The following is a 19,729-nucleotide window of genomic DNA, read 5'->3' as shown; positions in this document are numbered from 1 at the left end:
AGATAGATGTTTTCTGTTTGTTGTTGTTTTGGTTCTGTGGGGACAGTCACACCAAACTCCACTGGGCTGTGCAAACGAATTAGTGCATTAATATGGGAGTTACACTGTGGTAAGGTAGTCTGTGGTGGACACACCATGTGCTGGGGATATAGGAGTGAACAACCCCACCTGCCCACAAGGGCTGGCTGTCACCTGGGAAGGACCATGAACTAGCAGAGACAGGTGATGGAACAGCCTCTGCCACCTTGCACCAGCCTTAGAAATTGCTCTTGAGTCAGGACACATCCAAATGTACACTTGGGCTATAGGACAGGAGGCATATGTTTACAAACACACTCCAGCACTCTTCTGGGCATGTGATGGCATTTGCTCCAAGTAGAAAATTTACTGAACCCTGAGGCTTTCATTCCTGTGACCTAGGCTGGTGACAGCTCTGTGTCTCTGAACCTGTGCATGCCTCTTTTTCCCCAGAGCGCTCAGCCATGTTTGCTAAGGGGCAGCCAGCATGCAGTGAGGTGCAGGCCAAGGCAGGGGCCAGTGCCACGCTGAGCTGCGAGGTGGCTCAGGACAAGACGGAGGTGACATGGTACAAGGATGGGAAGAAACTGAGTGCCAGCTCCAGAGTGCACATGGAGGCCAAGGGCTGCAGCAGGAAGCTGGTGGTGCAGCAGGCGGGGAAGGTGGATGCTGGAGAGTACAGCTGTGAGGCCGGGGGCCAGAAGGTGTCTTTCCACCTGGATGTCACAGGTCAGTTCTTATGGGACTGTCATAGCCTGTGTGGAGGTGATGGGATTGGCTTACATCCCCAGCCAACCATGGTGCTCTTCCCACCAGACCTCATGTGTTCACATGGCCCATTCTCCCAGTGCCCTTACCCATGGCTGGGCCAAGGGAGGTTGGGTGGGAAGGGTATGAACAGAAGGGAGATTGTGCTCCCAGAAACCCCAAGTGCTGTTTCCACACAGTAATGGCAGTTGTAAGTTCCCTGTATCTGCTCAGAAATTCCTGGGTGTTCTTTGGTATCTGGACCTCTGGCTGTTCCCTGCACTTGGATTCTGAAGTAGACCAGGCATTTCTCACCCATGATACATGCATTTTCCTCTGCTTAATGTCCTGGCAGCTCCCAGGTGCCCTCATCTAGCAACATGTTGTTTCACCCTAGGGAGAGATGTTTGAATTTCATTAAACCAGGATAAGGAGTAATTTATTCCAGCCAATCAAAATTGGATGTATCTCAGACAGAACTATGGACTATCAAAGTTTTAGGCATTCTGGGACACCCTTTCCTCCTTGCACATGGACACGGAAGCTATCTTGCACATGGACACGGATCTAGCAAAGTCTAGATCCCTGTTCTGTGCAATGTCTGCACAAAGCAAACTGAGAGCAGAGGGCTGACAGATATGTGATAGACACATGTGAAGTCTGGATTCTCTTTTTGAAGCAAATCTTGCTTCCCCTCTCTTAGAACATTCTGTGTCAGAATTCCCCTTGGGGTATGATTCATCAATGTAGAAATGGAAAAGAATAAGTGGCTTATCTTACACAAGCACACTTTGTTAAAGATGAGGTCTTTAACAGCTGCTGTCTGGTAAAGCAGCATTTCATACCATTTTCTAGAGACTTGTGTGTCTGTCCATTTCTGGCTGGTTCACAGAAAAAGGTCAGAACTAAATGTATTTTCCTTTTCTTATGAGTCTTTTAAAAAATTTTTAAAATGTTTTTATTTATTTATTTTTTTTTTGAGAGAGAGAGAGAGCAGGGAAGGGGCAGAGAGAGAGGGAGACACAGAATCTGAAGCAGGCTCCAGGCTCTGAGCTGTCAGCACAGAGCCCGACACGGGGCTCAAACTCATGAACCATGGGATCATGACCTGAGCCAAAGTCAGATGCTTAACCAACTGAGCCACGCAGGCACCACTCCTTATGAGTCTTAATGGCAAATAAAAATGGGCTGCAGTCCTACGTTGGCTTCTAGGTGCCACCACCTGACTGTTTGGTATTGTATCTGCAGAAAATTATTTGTTGGTGTATGCAGATACCAAAAAATCTACCATGTGTCTTTTTTTAGTGTTATTTTCAGATGATGTAACAAATTATTTTATGGTAATACATATGAAAAGGTTTGAAAAATTGACCAAATTCTTAGAAAACCAGATAAAAGTGACACAAGAAGATTTCAACACCTCAAATAGTCCTACAATGTTTTAAACAAATAGAGATGTAGTAAATAATCTCACACCATGTGCACTTTCTCACTGGTAGATTATGTGAAATGTTCTGGAAAGAAGTTAGTGCCTATTCCTGGAGATTTTTCTAGAAAAGAGAAGAGGAAGCTATTTCTGATTTACTTCACAGAGACAGTATAATGTTGATAACCAAACTCTGAAAAGCAAAGGATGAAAAATTCAAATTACAGGTCAGTCTGTTATGGATTTTCAAGGTCAAAATCTTAAACAAAGCATTAGGAAAATAAATCAGCAAAGTATTTAACAGATAATACACCATGATGAAGGTCATAGTCTAGGAGTTCAAGGCTTTTTAAACTGGAAATATTAGCAGATCAGTATAATGCATGGCATTAACAGACTGAATGAAAAAGAATGAAGTGATTACTCCATAAATGCAGAATATAGTAGCTGATAAAATTTAACATCATAAATCCAGAAGAAGTGTATGATAAAGTTCACATCAATTCATGACATAGAATTCTTAGCCAATTATAAATAGAATGGTTCTTTTTTCAGTTTATAAATGATGCTGCAGAAAAACCAGCTAATCACACAGAGTGATCTGTGAGACAGGGAACTACCCAAGGAAGCTAACCGCTATCACTTTTATCCAATGCTATGCAGCATAGTTAGGGGGCAAATAAAGTCAAAGGAAGTTTGAAAAAAACAAAAATAGAATTTATGGATAATATGATATATCCAAAAGATAAATTATTTGACCTAGAAAGTTGATAAAGATTACTGTGTAAAAAGTCAATATTGAGAAAACTCTTGTATCTGTGCTGCCAAGAGACACTTTGAAAATGAAAATTTAAGAGTTATAAGAGCATCAAGACTATCATGTTTCTAATTCCTAGTTTGATAAAGAGATGCTGGGTGGCTCTGTGAGGGTAAATTATTACATGCTATTGAGAGACAGTCAAGAGATGGAAATAAATGGATAGAAAACCATGGAAGAAACAGGCATACCTGATACTAATAAACATCCAAGCAAATGGTCATTTTTGGTGGTGGTAGTGGTGGGGACTTTGAAAATTGACAAACAGATCATCAAGGCCACACACAGACAATATACCTCTTGAAGGAGAGCAAAGGGTGAACATTTGCTGGACCAGGTATCAGAACTATTACAGATAGAGTGATTGAGAATGGTGTCTTGATGCCAGGAAAGATACACTGACCAAAGAACCAGAATAGTGATCTCAGAGACAGACCCATGCAGGAACTGATGACGCCATCCCCTCCCCCTCTGTGTGTGTGTGTGTTTAATGTGGAACTGTGTACGAAGTAGAGACAGCATGGTTTTAAACAAATGGTGCTAGGACCATTTAACCATATGGAAAAAGGATTGGACTAGTAACTCATACCACTCACAGTCAATCCCTGGTGTTCTCCTCAGAGCAGAAGTGAAACCATATACTCTCAGGTGGTAATGTAGATGTTTTTAATTGCTTCAAGCTTAGGAATGATTGCTTAGAACAGAACACAAGTGCACTAACCACAATGAAACAAATATGAAATATATGAGGACATTAACCTAAAAATGTTGAATCATCAGAAGACAGCACAGAAAAGACACGCCACACAGATGTGGAGGATATTTACAGCACACGTAATCACCAAAGATATGCCTTCATATATATAAAAAGATCCTAAAAACAAGCATAGAAAGGACAGACAATGCTATTGAAAATTGGGCAAAAGCCTTTAGCAAAAGAGCAAACACTAATAACCAAAAACACTGGAAAAGGTAATTCACTTTGTGAATCATCAGGACCAGGTAAGAGACAGCCCTGGGAGGTAGAGCTCCACTGCCCACAGTTGCTAAGAGTTGACAACACAGAGTAGGTGACAGTGTGGAGGTTCAGGGACTGTCTTGCACTGTGGGTGACATGCTCTTTGCACATTCATGTGCAAGACTCTGTATCATCTGGGAAAGTTGAAGTGTGCACACATCATGACCCAACATCTCCTCACCCAGAAAAGCATGTGCATAGGAAAGTCTCTCAGAGTCCTCGCATAGAACAGGGATAGAATATATGGTCCCCACCTGGAATAGCCCAGGAGGAGCAGTGATGGAATGTGTGGTCCCCACCTGGAACAGACCACATGGAGCAGTGGTGGAATGTATAAATAAATTGTGTTAGTTGTTGCTGAGAAGGTGGTGAGGCTTCTCCAGGCCACACAGCTGGTGCAGAGCCTGGATAAGATTCTACCACCTCCCCATTTAGTTCTTCTTTCCCTCGTGCTACATCTTGAATTACTTTTTGACTTTGTGTGTCCTTCCTTGTCCCCAGAGCCCTCAGCTGTGTTTGCCAAGGAGCAGCCAGCATGCAGTGAGGTGCAGGTCAAGGCGGGGACCAGTGCCACACTGAGCTGCGAGGTGGCCCAGGACAAGACAGAGGTGACGTGGTACAAGGACGGGAAGAAGCTGAGTGCCAGCTCCAAAGTGTGCATGGAGGCCAAGGGCTGCAGCAGGCGGCTGGTGGTGCAGCAGGCAGGGAAGGCGGATGCCGGGGAGTACAGCTGTGAGGCCGGGGGCCAGAAGGTGTCCTTCCACCTGGATGTCACAGGTCAGTAATCTTTAGGGTAGTGAATTAGCCTTGTTTGAGAGAATGGGACTGACTTTGAGCGCAGATCATCCCTAGTGTTCTCACCATCAGTGATCTTCCATCTCACGTCCTCCTACCTTCCTGTTTTTCCTCCCATGGTAGGGTCAAGGGTGGCTGGGTTGGACAGGTGTGTAAGAATGAAGGGGACCACTTGTGTCCATCTTCAGTGGTGTTTAGAACACTGATGCTTAGTTATATATTCCTAGAACCTACCCAATTTCTTTGTGTCCTGGAGCTCTGAATCTACTTAGCATTTGGGTCTGAATTAGACCAAGTGCCTCTTGTAAATTTCCTCCTATTGGATGTTCTGCCAGCTATCAGGTTTGTTCACTCAGAATCACAGGCAGGTTATCACAAGCCAGATGTTTGGATCTCACTGACCAAGGATAGGAGGGTATTTCAACTACCCATCCATACTTGTAAATACCTCAGACTGACTGTGGATTATCAAAGTTTAGATGTTCTGTGAATCTCTTCCCTCCTTGCACATGTGTAGAAAAGCTCTTTCTGCACCTGTGTGCTGTAGCATCTAGATCCATTCCATGTTGCAATGTCTGTGCAAAGTATACAAAAGCAGAGATCGGTAGATATGTGCCTGTGATATGTACCTCTGATGTACAGGATATTCCTTTTAAAGCATATCTTTTGTGTTCGGTTAAAACATTCTTTGTCAGAATTCCTCTTGGAGTCTGATGTATAAATTTGGAAATAGGAATAAATAGCTTAAGCTGTATCAGCACATCTTGTTAAAGACAAGTTGCTGTAATGGCAGACTGACTGGTGGACCAGTATTTATTTTGTTGCATTATGTAGTGATTAGTGTGTATTTGTGCTTTCTTGGCTGGTTCGTAGAGAAGGTTGAGAAATGTATTCATTTTATTTTGTTAAGAGGGTCTTTTGTTTTGTTTTTGTTAGGAGAGTCTTAATGTTCAGTAAAGGTCTGACATTTGACTTCTAGGTGCCACCACAAAACAGTGTGGTATTGTATTTGTATTCAGTGGTTTGTGTGTGTATATAGATACAGAGAAACATGCTAGTTACCTTTGTGAAATGTTATTTGAAGAGGACTTGAAAACTTACTTCATACTAAACATTTTAAAAGTTTTAAAATTTGATAGAAAACTATATCAAAAATGACATGAGGAGAAATAGAAAACTGAAACAGTCCTATAACTTTTAAAGAAATGGATCTAGAAATATAAAAAAAAATATTTCATAGAAAGATCTACTGATTAGTTATACCAAATATTTCTGGAAAGACATTATTACATTTTCATAGAGATTCTTCTAGACAACAGAAAAAGGGTGTACGCTCTCCAACTCATCTGATGTAGATGTAGATACATAATATTGATGTTGAAATCTTACAAGGAAAACATGTAGAGTTAAAATTACAGGCCAATGTTTGGGATTCTGTGTCTCCCTCTCTGTCTGCCCATCTTCTCTCTCTCTCTCTCTCTCTCAAAAATAAATAAACATTTAGGGGCGCCTGGGTGGCGCAGTCGGTTAAGCGTCCGACTTCAGCCAGGTCATGATCTCGCCGTCCGTGAGTTCGAGCCCCGCGTCGGGCTCTGGGCTGATGGCTCAGAGCCTGGAGCCTGTTTCCGATTCTGTGTCTCCCTCTCTCTCTGCCCCTCCCCCGTTCATGCTCTGTCTCTCTCTGTCCCCAAAATAAATAAACGTTGAAAAAAAAAATTTAAAAATAAATAAACATTTAAAAAATTAAAGGGAGACCTGGGTGGCTCAGTCGGTTAAATGTCCGACTTCAGCTCAGGTCATGATCTTACGGTTTGTGGGTTTGAGCCCAGTATTGTGCTCTGTGCTGACAGCTCAGAGCCTGGAGCCTGCTTCAGATTCTGTGTCTCCCTCTCTCTGCCCCTCCCCTGCTCATACTCTGTCTCTCTCTCTCAAAATAAACAAACATTAAAATATTACAGGCCAGTATCTTATGAATATCAAAGCTAAAATCTTAAACAAGATATTAGTCAACCAAGTAATCCGACACATGAGGCAGGCAATACACTATGATGGAAGTCATAGTTCAAGAATGTCTGGCTGCTTTAACATTAGAAACATTAAAAAAGCAAAACAGTGCATGATATTAACAGATTGAAAGAGAAAAATGTTGTGGTTATCTCGATAAATGCTGAATAAAAATGTTTGATAAAATTTAACATAATCTCATAATATAAAATTATTAACTGACTATAGATAAAGGGTTTCTTCCTTAATTTGGAAAACAGTACTACAGGAAATACCAGCTAGAATCACCCTTAAAATGAAAGAGACCTGACTTTGTGATTGGAAACAAGGTAAGGAGGCTTTCTGTCCAACAATGGGCAATACAATAAGGAGGAAAATAAGACAAAGGTATAAAATATGGGGACAAACGTGGAATTTACAGATAATATCAATTTCAGAAAATCCAAAAGATTAATGATTAGACTTTAATAAGAGACTTGGAAAAATTAAAACTTAAAAAAAAAAGCAATATACAGAACAGACCACACACACACACACACACACACACACACACACACACACACATATCAACTCCAGGTGGGTAGAGACCTGAGTGTAAAAGGTAAAACAATTAGCTCTTAGCAGGTAATGCAGACTATTTAGTGACATAAATGTAACAAAAGACTTAATAAATGGGTTAATCACAAAGGACAAGTTGGTATGTTTGTCTGTATTAAGAACTTTGATCAGAAGACACCATGAAGAAGGGAAAATGCAAGACACACAGATGGAGAGAATTTTAACAAGACATTTAATGACCAAACCCTTTAGCATTTAAAGTAACAAAGAGCTTGGGGTGCCTGGGTGGCTCAGTCAGTTGACAGTCTGACTTTGGCTCAGGTCATGATCTCACGGTTCTATGAGTTCGAGCCCCACATCAAGCTCTGTGCTGACAACTTGGGGCCTGGAGTCTGCTTCAGATTCTGTGTCTCCCTCTCTGCTCCTCCCCTGCTCACACTCCATCTCTTTCTCTCAAAAATAAATAAATATTAAAAAAAATTTAATTAACAAAGATCTCCTGAAAATGAATATAAGAGAAACATACAGTGGTATTGAAGATGGGGCAAATCTTGAACAGTGACATCATAAAGAGGAAACGCTAATGGCCAAAAACATCAGAAAATGTGCATCACTTTATCAGTAATGGGACCACAGGGAGGGACAACTTCAGTCCCACCAAGTTGCCAACAGTTGACAACACAGGGGAGGCAAGAGTGGGAACTCCCTCCCTGACAGTCCTGTGGAAAGACTCTGCATCATCTGAGAAGGCTGGGGTGTGCATGTATCACGACCCCACAGATCCTTTCCTAGAGGAGCTTGTGCAGAGGGATGTCTCCAGTGTCCACACCTGCAGTAGCAACATGGAACAGTGATAGAATGTATAGATAGATTGTGGTTACCCATTTCTAGGAAAGGCAGGGGGCTTCTCCACGCCTTACAGCTGGTGCAGAACCTGGAGAAGTTTCTGACCCCCTAGCTCACCATTCGGGCTCCTCTTACCAGAGCTGCCTTCCTGACTTGCAAGGTGACTCTGTCCCCAGAGCTTGCAGCTGTGTTTGCCAAGGAGCAGCCGGCATGCGGTGAGGTGCAGGCCAAGGCAGGGGCCAGTGCCACATTGAGCTGCGAGGTGGCCCAGGACAAGATGGAGGTGATGTGGTACAAGGATGGGAAGAAGCTGAGTGCAAGCTCCAGAGTGTGTGTGGAGGCCAAGGGTTGCAGCAGGAAGCTGGTGGTGCAGCAAGCGGGGAGAGCAGATGCTGGGGAGTACAGCTGTGAGGCCAGGGGAGAGAAGGTGTCCTTCTGCCTGGATGTTACAGGTCAGTACTTGGGGGTAATACTCTAGCCTTGATGGAAGGTGATGATGGGACCATCCAGGATTACACCCGGATGGACTTTTGTGTCCTTTTCCTTTAGACCTAATCTCTTCATGTCTACCATTTGTCCATATGCTGTTTTCATCTCCTTTTTTCACATCAGTTTTGGGTCAAGGGAGGCCTCATGGGAAGGGTATGCATGGAAAGGAAAGGGGCCGTTTCTGTAATCTGGAATGGCAATTTGGTGCAACAATGCTCAGTCACATTCCTAGCACCTGCCCTGCTCTTTCTGGTGTTCCTTGGTGTCTAGGATTCTAGTTCCATCTTGTGCTTGGGCTCGAGGTCAACCAGGTATCTCTCACCCTTGGATATGGCACATTTTCTCCATTATATGTTTTAACAACTACCCATGCCACCCATCAGTAGCTCTGACCAGTTTTTGTCAGTGAGAGGTGTTTCAATTCACTTGGGCCTAGATTAGGGGAGATTCTGGCCACACAATCATACTTGGAATTGAGATATCAAGAGTGAACCTTAGATTATCACACTTGAGGTGTCTGGGACACTCTTCCTTCTTTTTCACTGATAGAGAAGCTCGCTGTTACCTGTGTGTGACAAAATGTAGATGCATGTTTTGTGACAGTGTCTGCTGTGCAAAGGGAAGGAAGAATGGGTGATTTGTAGATACTCACCTGTGACATTTAGGATTATTGTTTTCAAGCAAACCTCACTTTGCCCTTCTCTCCAGGTTGGAGACACACTCCCAGTGTCAGATTTACCCTTCTGGTTGCATTTGTAAACTTAGAAATGGGAAGGAGCAGGTAACTCCTGGCACTCAGTGTGCTTTGTCACTGAGGTGTTCCCACAGTAGCAGCCTGATCAGGAAAGCAGCATTTATTTTGTAGCATTTTCCTAATGTTTTGTGTGTATCTGCATCTGCTGGACTGGTACATAAAGTGTAAAAAAAATAAAAATTTTTTTCCTTTGTTAAGAGAACCTTGGGGCGCTTGGATGGCTCAGTGGGTTAAGCGTCCAACTTTGGCTTAGGTCATGATCTTGCAGTTCCTGAGTTCCAGCCCATTGTTGGGCTCTGCGCTGATAGCTCGGAGCCTGAGGCTGGCCCAGATTCTGTGTCTCCCTCTCAATCTGCCCCTCCCTGTTCACACTCTGTCTCTCTCTGTCTCTGTCTCTCTCTCAAAAATAAATAAACATTAAAAAAAGAGAGAATCTTGATACCAAATAGGGGTGGGCTCCCATCCTACTCTGACTCCTAGTTGCCAGAACATAACAGTTCGGAATTTTATCAGCATATAATGACCCATGGGTGGGGGTAGGCACCCCAAATCCCATTTAGGTGTCTGTGAAATCTTATTTTAAGACAATATGACAAAATATTTTATGGTGATAAATTTGAAAAGTTGTGACAATTTGGCTAATTCCTAGTAAATTGTGGGAATGGACACAAAAAGATACAGAAATCTCAAATAGTTTTATGACTTTTAAATAAGTGGAACCAATAATAAAAATCTTTGAAGTCAAGTAGTTCTCTGGTAAACTATGTTCAATATTCTTTAAAATGGTTATTCTATGCTTGAGGAAATAATTGTTCTGGGGAATATAAAAACAAGATATATTTCATAACTTATTTTAGGTAGTGTGAGAAATAAGCCCACCAACTCAATCAAAGGAGGGGCACAGAGACTTGGAGCACAGTGAAACAAGGCTTTGAGTGATGTTCTTGCAAGAGCAGTGTCTGATGGATAGGCACACTCAGGGCAGTTACAGCAGACAATTTACCTCCTAGCACGCAAGTCCCTCCCGTGGTTCCTCATTGGCTGAGCACTGCAGGGATTACAGTCTTACCCAGACATTGCTTGTGCCCATGGAAGGCAAAAAGTAGTCTGATGGGAACAACTGTACATTCCCTAAGGTGATGCAGAGACTTTCAGCCCCTCCTCCCTTTGTTCTTTGGCACGTGTTCATTGCAAAGCCTACCAAACGGAGAGGGGAAGAAGAGCCAGGAAGTGAAGGGTCTAAGGGTTTGGGACTCCACTGTGTGTGTGGGGTACATACATTTTTCCAATAAGTTGTAAATCTATTGTTAACTAGACACAATGGCTTTTATTTGGTATTCAAAAATGAATCATCTCCCTTACTTCTCACAATCCCACCTCTTCTTTTCTAAGTTGATTCCATTTTCATTTATATTTCCTTCATTTTTGAGATCTTACTCAAACATGTTTAGTAGGTGTTGGCTCTCCTCCTCATAGTAAGGTTTATCTTTCAATAATAATAGGTCATTTTGGGCATAAGCACAAACATTTGTTCATTAATAGCAATGAGTCTTTGGAATCATTGTCCAAAGAGTTTAGAATCAAAGCAACCATTCCTTTCCATTTACTAAAGCATACTTCTAACCAGTCACTAAACAAGTCACTACTCCCTGAGTTTTATGCTAGTTCATTGGCTAGAGTTGGTAGTCCCTGCAAAGCTTTGGTGATGGTGCCGTCTGCAGCAATGTTGGGGAGAAAGGTACAGCACTGGTCTCCTAACATAACACAAAAGAAAGACTCCCTCTTTCTCTGCTAGCATCATGTCTAAGGCTATCCTATTCTCCCATGCCATTCGAGTGGTAGCATCTAACTTACTGGCTACTCCTTGGAGTGCAGCCCTAGTGAAATTGATAGACCTTTGCTGATTTTAACAGATGTGATTAATCCAGTCCACATTCTTATCAATGGTAAACCACCAGAAAAGTGAGGACTGAAATCCAGCAGCTATCTGATTCCTGTCCTTAAGTTCATTGGAGACACCCCTGTAGGACTCTTATTGCACCAATGTACACATTGGAATAAAAATATCACTGTAAAGCCCTCTGGTTTCTGTGGTGAATGTCACTGTCTTTATCGGTTTGATGGAATGACAAAGTGAATGAAATGGCCATTTGGACTAATGCACAAGTTCCATTCCAATTGGACAGAAACTGGTTAAGTAGGCTCCTCTTCCCAAAGTACCACCAAACATCTGCTCGTGGGATGTTCAAGTTAGAATAGTTGTGGCTCTGTTCACCAGTGGCATTTAGGATGTGCCTGTGGGTCAGCCAATATCCCACAGGTTTGTTGAATTGTTTCCCTACTCTTGAGAGACAGGAGGAGTGATTCCTTGTCCCTATGAAGGAAGAGGGGATGGCCCTTGGGTCTGACATTTGTAGTGCATGAAAGAGCAATGACAGGATCTTGCAGGTCTCATTTCCCCAAACATCCGTGACTGATGGAGAGCTATCATGCAACTCATTCCTGCAGGGTCTGTATCCCATCCAGAGGGAAATGGAATAATTTGCCCCTGTGGCCTTTCTGCACCACAAACATAACAATTGCTTTTGTTAAACATCTGCACAGAGAAGTAAACACATTACACCCACGCATTAACATCTCCGTATCCAGTCTAGATCTTAAGGGTTTGTGTCAGGTCTTTGATTTCAACTTTGCTTACCTTCTTTGGATCATTAGTGGGAGAAATTAAATACCCCCTTGGATCTGTGGTTGGTTGAGGCATACTACAGATGAGGTTATCAACTGACTTAAGGGACAGTAGTCCCTTAAGTTCTTAAATTCTTGTAACATCTACTCCTAATCCATATGTTCCAGGTGCTGCCCTTGGGTCCTGATCTGCAGTGAGGGGGCTGTTAATGGTTAGAAGCATGGGGTCACACTTTAAGTTCTGGCAATTTTTCAGTGGGATACCCTTAGATGGATGTATTTTAACTGTTAAAGTGTCCATGGGTTTGGCCGTCCATTCCTGAATCTGAGTAGTCTACGATGCCAAGTCCCAACTCCCAAACAAGGTTTGAGGTCCAGATGACTGTAAAGATCAAAGGTATCAATACAAAGATATTTATCTGCCTGTGATAGCCACCTCTGTTTTTCTAAATTCCCACATGATAGGATGAGGCAGGCATCAAATTTCAAAGTTTGAGGGGATTCAGTTCTAGTTACATTAATTAGTAAGCTAATGGGATAGGCTTGAGGCACTTCCTTTTTGGAATTTTCTCATCCTCTGGTGGTTGCCTACCCAAGCCATAGTATTCCCCAGTTGCAAGGCCAGACTCTAACCTTTATTGTACACTCTGAACTTCCTTTCTTAAGGAAGGGGTCCTTGGTTGTCTTATATACCTCCCATCGTCCCTTCACCTTACTGTCTAGAGTCCGCATTACCGGCCCCTTGACCTGAGTGTAATGAGTCCGTCCCCTTTCAGCAGTCACTACAACAGTTTCAGTGGTTACAAGGACTTCATAGGGGCCTTGCCAGCTAGGTTGGAGTATTTTCCTCTTTCCAACATTTGATTAATGCCTGATCCCCCAGTTGAAAGTGATGGGCTGTGAATTTAAGTGGCAGGGTCTGTGTGAGAGCCCTTTTACCTTAAGTGAAGATAGAACAGAGGATGTGGCCAGTACATATCTCTGAGGAACTGACCTTTAGTTTCCAGGGTGGGTAAGTCCAAGTCCAATGCCCTCCCTAAATAAAGTAGCCTATCAAGAAGCTCATAGGCAGACAACCCTGCTAGGAAGTTAAGCAAACTTATTGTGGCCTTGGAAACTTCGGCTCACTTTCCCTTGAAATCAGGAATTCATCTACATATTGAAAGAGTTGAGTGTCTGGCGGGGGCGGGGGGGGGGAACATTTTTATTATAGATTCCATATTTGACTAAACAAATTGGAGGCCTCAGTAAAGCCCTGTGGCAATACTGTCCAGTGGTATTGTTGCTTTCTCCTGCTTACAGGATTCTCCCATTCAAAGGCAAAGAGATCTCTGCTCTCTGGGTCTAGTGGACATGCCCAAAATTCATCCTTCAAATCTACTACACTAAACCATTTATGCCCATAAGGAATTTTACTGAGGGGGGTATAGGGATTAGGAACTGTAGGGTATTGGGTCCAAACTATCTGGTTTACTGCTCCCAGGTCTTGCACCAACTGGTAGGACCCATCTGGATTTCATACTGCGAGTTCCAGAGTATTGTATGGGTAAATACAGGGTTCTAGCAACCCATCCTTGATAAGACCCGTGGTCACTGGCTGGAGTCTTTTTGTCCCTTCTATTGGAATAAGAGACTGCTTCCTGCACACTGTTTCACCTGGTTGTTTTAAGCAAATCTTCACTGGGAGAATTTGAAGCCCTCCTCTGTTTCTCTCTTTGACCCATATCTCTGGATGTATCTTACTTTCTTCTTCCTCTATGAGGTAAGCTATGAGAACTTTAATTTGGCTCCTCTCTATCCCTATATCCAAACCCAGCTGTATAGTGAGGTCTCTGCCTAGGGGGTCGACTCCTGCTTTAGGAACAAACAGGAAAGACACCTCTGTTTCCTCAGTCTCAGTTCTTACAGTCATGGTTTCATATATACAAACCTGAAATTTTTCTCCTTTTATTCCTGAAACAAAAAGTTTTTCTGGTGAGAATTTTGTCCCCTGTGGCTTAAATGTTAGGGAGGAATGGGCAGCTTCGGTGTCAAACAAGAAGATTGTATCTTCTCCCTTGGGCCCCACCTTTGAATGTATCAAGGACTGCTGCTGGAGTCTAGCAAAGGGGAACCCCTGACCCCCTTTATCTTCTTCTTCCAGAGCCATAAGGGGGTCAGTTCCTCTTCCTTCTTCCGTAGAGGACACTCCCTTTTAAAGTGGCCAGGCGGTCTGCATTTATAACATTTCCTTTCTTCTCCTTCTTGCATTCCTCTCGTTTTACTTTGTTCCCTATGATCCCTCATTTCCCCCCTGGGGGATCTCTATTTCCTCCTTCCCTTTCAATCATCTTCTCCACAGTAGTCACCATAATTTTTGCTTTCTGTTGTTGCTTCTTTTCATCCCTCTTTACAAATACCTTTTGTGCCTCCCTGCACAATTCCTCTATCCACCTTCTATAACTTTCTGGCAATATCAGGCCAACTTCTGGAGACAAAATTAACCTTCAGGAGACCCTGCCCCACTGGGTACTCCGGATCAAGGCCTGAATATTTCCTCATTTGATCCTTAAGCCTCTGTAAGCAAGCAGTTGGGGTTTCCTCCTTCTCTTTCTGTATCTCAAAAGCCTTAAGGGGCACCTGGGTGGCTCAGTTGGTTAAGCGTCCGACTTCAGCTCAGGTCACAATCTCATGGTTTCTGGGTTTGAGCTCTGCATTGGGCTCTGTGCTGACAGCTCAGAGCCTGGAGCCTGCTTCGGATTCTGTGTCTCCCTCTCTCTCTGACCCTCCCAGCTTGCACTCTGTCTGTCTTTCTCTCAAAAATAAATAAAACATATATATATATATTTAAAATTCCTTGATGATACTCTGAGATCTGAGAGCTGATCCCCTGATCCCTCTGATGATTGGTTTTCTTAATTTCTGCTTCCTCCTAACTCTGTGCCCAAGATCATCATTGTCCCAACCAGGATCTAGGTTAGGAAACTTCTGTTCCGCTGGCTGAACTCCTGGCCAGGTGGGTGCTCTCTCCACCAAACAGACATTGCAGTTCTTCTGATTATTCCTCTTTGCTCTCCGGTAAATAGGATATTCATGATAGACATCAGCCTACCCCAGGAATAAATATTAGGTCTGCAAAACTAATCAACCTGATCTACCAAACCTAGTGGATCTTCCAACAGTGGTTTCATTTCCTTCTTGAAATTCCTCACCTCAGTACTGGTGGTGGTGGGCATTGACAAAACCAATCTCTCCTTGTCCCCTTTAAAAGGACCTTCCTTAATGGAAATAACTTAGGGCTCCAGCAATCTATCCTTGATAAGATCTGCGATCACTGGCTGGAGACTTTTTTTTTTCCTTCTATTGGAATAGGAAACTGCTTCCTGCAAACTATTTCACCCAGTTGTTTTAAGGAAATCTTTTTTGGGGGAATGAAGGGCTCCCAGAGGGAAGAAGGAAGTTCTCTATGTGCTTTTTACATTTTTTCAGTTCCCTCCTGAGGTTTGTATACAAACCAGTAAGGCATAAGGTTCCTCCTGTCCACCCAAATTCTCTGTTTTGTTCCTTCCTACCCCCTCCTGTGGGTTGACCTGGGGATTATAAGGAGGAGGAGTACAAGAGAGGGCGTCCCAAGGCTTCTCCTTTAGAGATTCCTAGTACTTTCCTTTTTTGTGTTAAGAGGAAACATAGAAGAGTTCTTGGTAGACAGCAGAGAGCATATTCCCTCACCTACAGTGTACTGGAACTTTGTCATTCACATAAAGGACTAGAGCCTGGCAGACCCAGTCTTTCTCTGAGACAAACTGAGGCCAAAAAACAGAGGGCCCTTTAACTGGGTATCTTGTCCAAACAAAGCAGCAGAATTTGATCATTTTATGTTTGTCCTTGTTCCCTGTATAAGGGGCATCCTCCCAGTACTGTAACATTTGCCCCAGTGGACTATCTGGGGGAAGCTGAAGAGACCCCACCTATTTCTGGGTCTCTTTCCTTACCCCTAGGCCTAGAATTTTTGTTCCCCATCCTTGAAAAGGCTGGTTCCTGCTCCTGAGCTTCCCTGGGGTGCTCAATCCCCCCATTAATGGAGGTTTCCTGCACTCTCCAGAACCCACTTTGTCTGTCTCCAGCCATTTCCCTCATAGGAGAATGGGACTTCAGATCTAGACTCTGCATTGTCTTCATATCTAGGGTACGTCTCAGTCATACACACTCAGCTTCTAAGGATTTCCTGTCCCAAGGCAGTACTTGTAGTCAAATTTTCCTACCTTGGTCTGGGTGATGAGGTTTTGGGATGATGGTAAGGGTTCATGGGGTCTGGAGCTGAAGACCAAGAAAGAATTCTTGAATACGTCTTTGGTGCAAAAAGTTGATTTTATTAAAGTACAGGGACAGGACCCACGGGCAGGAAGAACTGCACCGGGGTCATGACGGGGTAACTCATTCTATACCCTCAGGCTGGGAAGGGGTCAGGGATAGAGTAAGTCTCTAAGGAATTTTGGAGGCAAGGTTTCCAGGACCTTGAAAGGCTAGCTGTTGTTAGGAAAATGCCATTTATTACCATTTAGTAAAACCTCAGCATGAGACCCTTCAGATGTACATTGGGGGCCATAAGCTTGGAGCATGATTGCCAGCATGTATCTTGGGGCATTTGAGATAAAGGAAATAGACTTACAGGATCCTTGAGGTTGGGGATAATGTTCAGCCAAGATTCTCTTTTGCCCCCAACAAAGTGTCATCATCGAGGCAGCTGAGCTCCTAGAGGAAGGTCACTTTGCCTGTGTCAAGGACTTGTCAACGGGCTGTAGGCAGGAAGGGAATTTCATTTTTCATTTGCTGTAGTTTCCCCACATCATGGGGGCCAGCACTTAAACCCCTTTCCTTTGTTCTTGGGCAGCCAAGAGTGAGCAATATCACACATTCCACCTGGGGGTGGGTGGGTGCTAGCTTATACTTTGCCGTTAGCCTGCTTTATGCTCCCTCATCACATGCACAGAGTTATGGGTCACCGCGGTGCTGTCTTTTACCCTTTCCCCAGCATCACTTCTTTCTCCAAAGATAAAAAGTCTTTAGCTCCACAGATACCACAGAGGCCAGGAACCCTCCCATGGAAAGGCCACCCTAACTGGGATGAGCCAGTTAAGTCCTCACCCACAGGAGGACTTGGACCCTGCAGGTTGAGGTGAATCCTGGGACCTCTCACATTTGTTCACCTTCTCTCTTTGTTCTTTGGTGCAAGCTCATTGCAAATCCCATGAAAATAAGTCCCTGAAACAGAGACAGGAAGAAGAACCAGGAAGTAAAGTTTGGGACTCCATTGTTGGGAGGGGGTCGAACATATTTTCTCTAGATTGTAAACCTAATGTCAAATGGACAGCACAGCTTTTATTTGAATCATCATTATGAAAACGAATCATCTCCCTTACTTCTCACAATAGCAAATGTAACAGTGGTACCAAAATCTTGCAAGAAAAGTAGGAAGAATTAAATTACAGACCAACCTATCGGGGATATCAAAAACCAAAATCATAAATGAAATATTAGCAAAATTAATTCAACAATATAGCAAGAGAGTACCACACGGTGATGGAAGTCATCATCCAGGATTGCAAATTTGGTTGAACGTTAGATCAATGTAAAGCCTGACATTAAGAAACTAAGTGAAAAACGGTGTGATTATCTCAACACAGAATAAAAGTGTTTGGTTAAATTTTTATGTCATAAATTCAGAAAATGTGTTTGATAAAACTCAGCATCAGTCATGCCATAAAATTCTTAACACGCTGTATGACAGTGCTCTTTCTTGGTTCAGAAAGTGAAGTTACAGAACACATGAGGAATTTATAGGAGACACTGAAAGCTTCGATTTGGGGACCATACAAGCAGGCCACTGTAATCACTGAGCAGTGTAAGGAGGAAAATAAAATAGATTCCATAAAGATGGAAGATACAGTGATAGAATGTACACTGATGATGTGATTTCCAATTCAAAAAATCCTAAATACAAATTACTAGGCCAAATAAGATTCTTGAGGAAGATTACCATGTAAAAAAACATGCAGATTACCATGTAAAAAAACATTATATGTGCTAGCAAGAAACACTTTGAAATCGAAACCTTACAGTTACAATAGCATCAAAAATGTTGTGTTTCTAATTCCAACTCTGATAAAAGGTTCTAGGAGGCTCTGTGGGGGGGAAATTATTAAACATTTTTGAGACAGCCAAGAGATATAAATAGATGGGTAGAAATCCGGGAAAAATCAAATATTTTCATTAATCAAAATCTAAACAAAAATTGAGGGGAGGGTTGAAAAATAATAAGTGGATTCCAAAGGCAAAGTATAGCTGATACACTTTTCTCTTGAAGAGAATCCAAGTGTGAGCATTTGCTATACCAGATGTCGAGAATTATCATAAAGCGATAGTATGTAAGACAACGGGATCTCAGTGCAGGACTAGTTGCCAGGTCAAGGAACAAAATAATAAAACACATATTCTTGCATAAATGGACTCCTGTAACCCCCAGTTTTGGTTCTACTGTGATGTATAGCTGCCCTATGACCCAGCAATAGCACTGCTAGGAATTTACCCAAAGGATACAGGAGTGCTGATGCATAGGGGCACTTGTACCCCAATGTTTATAGCAGCACTTTCAACAATAGCCAAATTATGGAAAGAGCCTAAATGTCCACCAACTGATGAATGGATAAAGAAATTGTGGTTTATATACACAATGGAATACTACATGGCAATGAGAAAGAATGAAATATGGCCTTTTGTAGCAACGTGGATCAAACTGGAGAGTGTTACGCTAAGTGAAATAAGTCATACAGAGAAAGACAGATACCATATGTTTTCGCTCTTATGTGGATCCTGAGAAACTTAACAGAACCGTGGGGGAGGGGAAGGAAAAAAAAAAGTTAGAGAGGGAGGGAGCCAAACCATAAGAGACTCTTAAAAACTGAGAATAAACTGAAGGTTGATATGGGGTGGGAGGGAGGAGAGGGTGGGTGATGGGTATTGAGGAGGGCACCTGTTGGGATGAGCACTGGGTGTTGTATGGAAACCAATTTGACAATAAATTTCATATTAAAAAAAGAGAAAAAAATGAAAAGAAAAAAAAGAAATAAAAAGAAGTAGAGAAGTTTGTTGTTTTCATAAACGGCATTTGAATCATTTAATGGATGGAAAAAATTAAATTCTGGGAATTTACACAACACACAAAAGTCAACTACTGGTGGGTTAGAGACCTCAGTATAAAAGCTAAAACCATAAAACCCATAGAGGACAACGCCCTTGTTTAAAGATTTAGGTAAGGAAAGTTTCTTCAACAGAATGCAGATGCCCCAAATGCAGTGGGACAAAATAGACATATTTGCCTACATTAAAACTAAAAATTTCACTCTTCAGAAGACTCCATGAGAGAGTGAAAAGTAGTCACAGCATTCGGAAAACACCTATAAAATACATAGTTGTCATTCTCTAACATTTAAATATGTAAGGAGTGCTTTACAACGATAGAAGAATATACTGTTGGTATATGAGCAATGACTTGAACAGAGTCACCACACAGGAGCAAATAGTAATGGTCAGACC

At 42.6% G+C, this 19,729-nt stretch overlaps 1 protein-coding gene across 1 annotated transcript in view; it reads left to right on the top strand.

The window, feature by feature from the left end:
* Positions 1 to 19,729, top strand: part of OBSCN (obscurin, cytoskeletal calmodulin and titin-interacting RhoGEF) — a 164,583-nt gene that overhangs the window by 33,107 nt on the left and 111,747 nt on the right. The window contains 2 exon segments of the mRNA XM_045483580.1: positions 472 to 747; positions 4,528 to 4,803. Of these exon segments, the coding sequence (XP_045339536.1) occupies positions 472 to 747; positions 4,528 to 4,803 (552 nt within the window).

This window comes from Leopardus geoffroyi, chromosome A1, assembly GCF_018350155.1.
Source record: "Leopardus geoffroyi isolate Oge1 chromosome A1, O.geoffroyi_Oge1_pat1.0, whole genome shotgun sequence".
In the NCBI taxonomy this organism is placed as follows: Eukaryota; Metazoa; Chordata; class Mammalia; order Carnivora; family Felidae; genus Leopardus; species Leopardus geoffroyi.
Note: the sequence above shows the minus strand (reverse complement) of the source record. Positions and strands in the feature narration are given on the sequence as shown.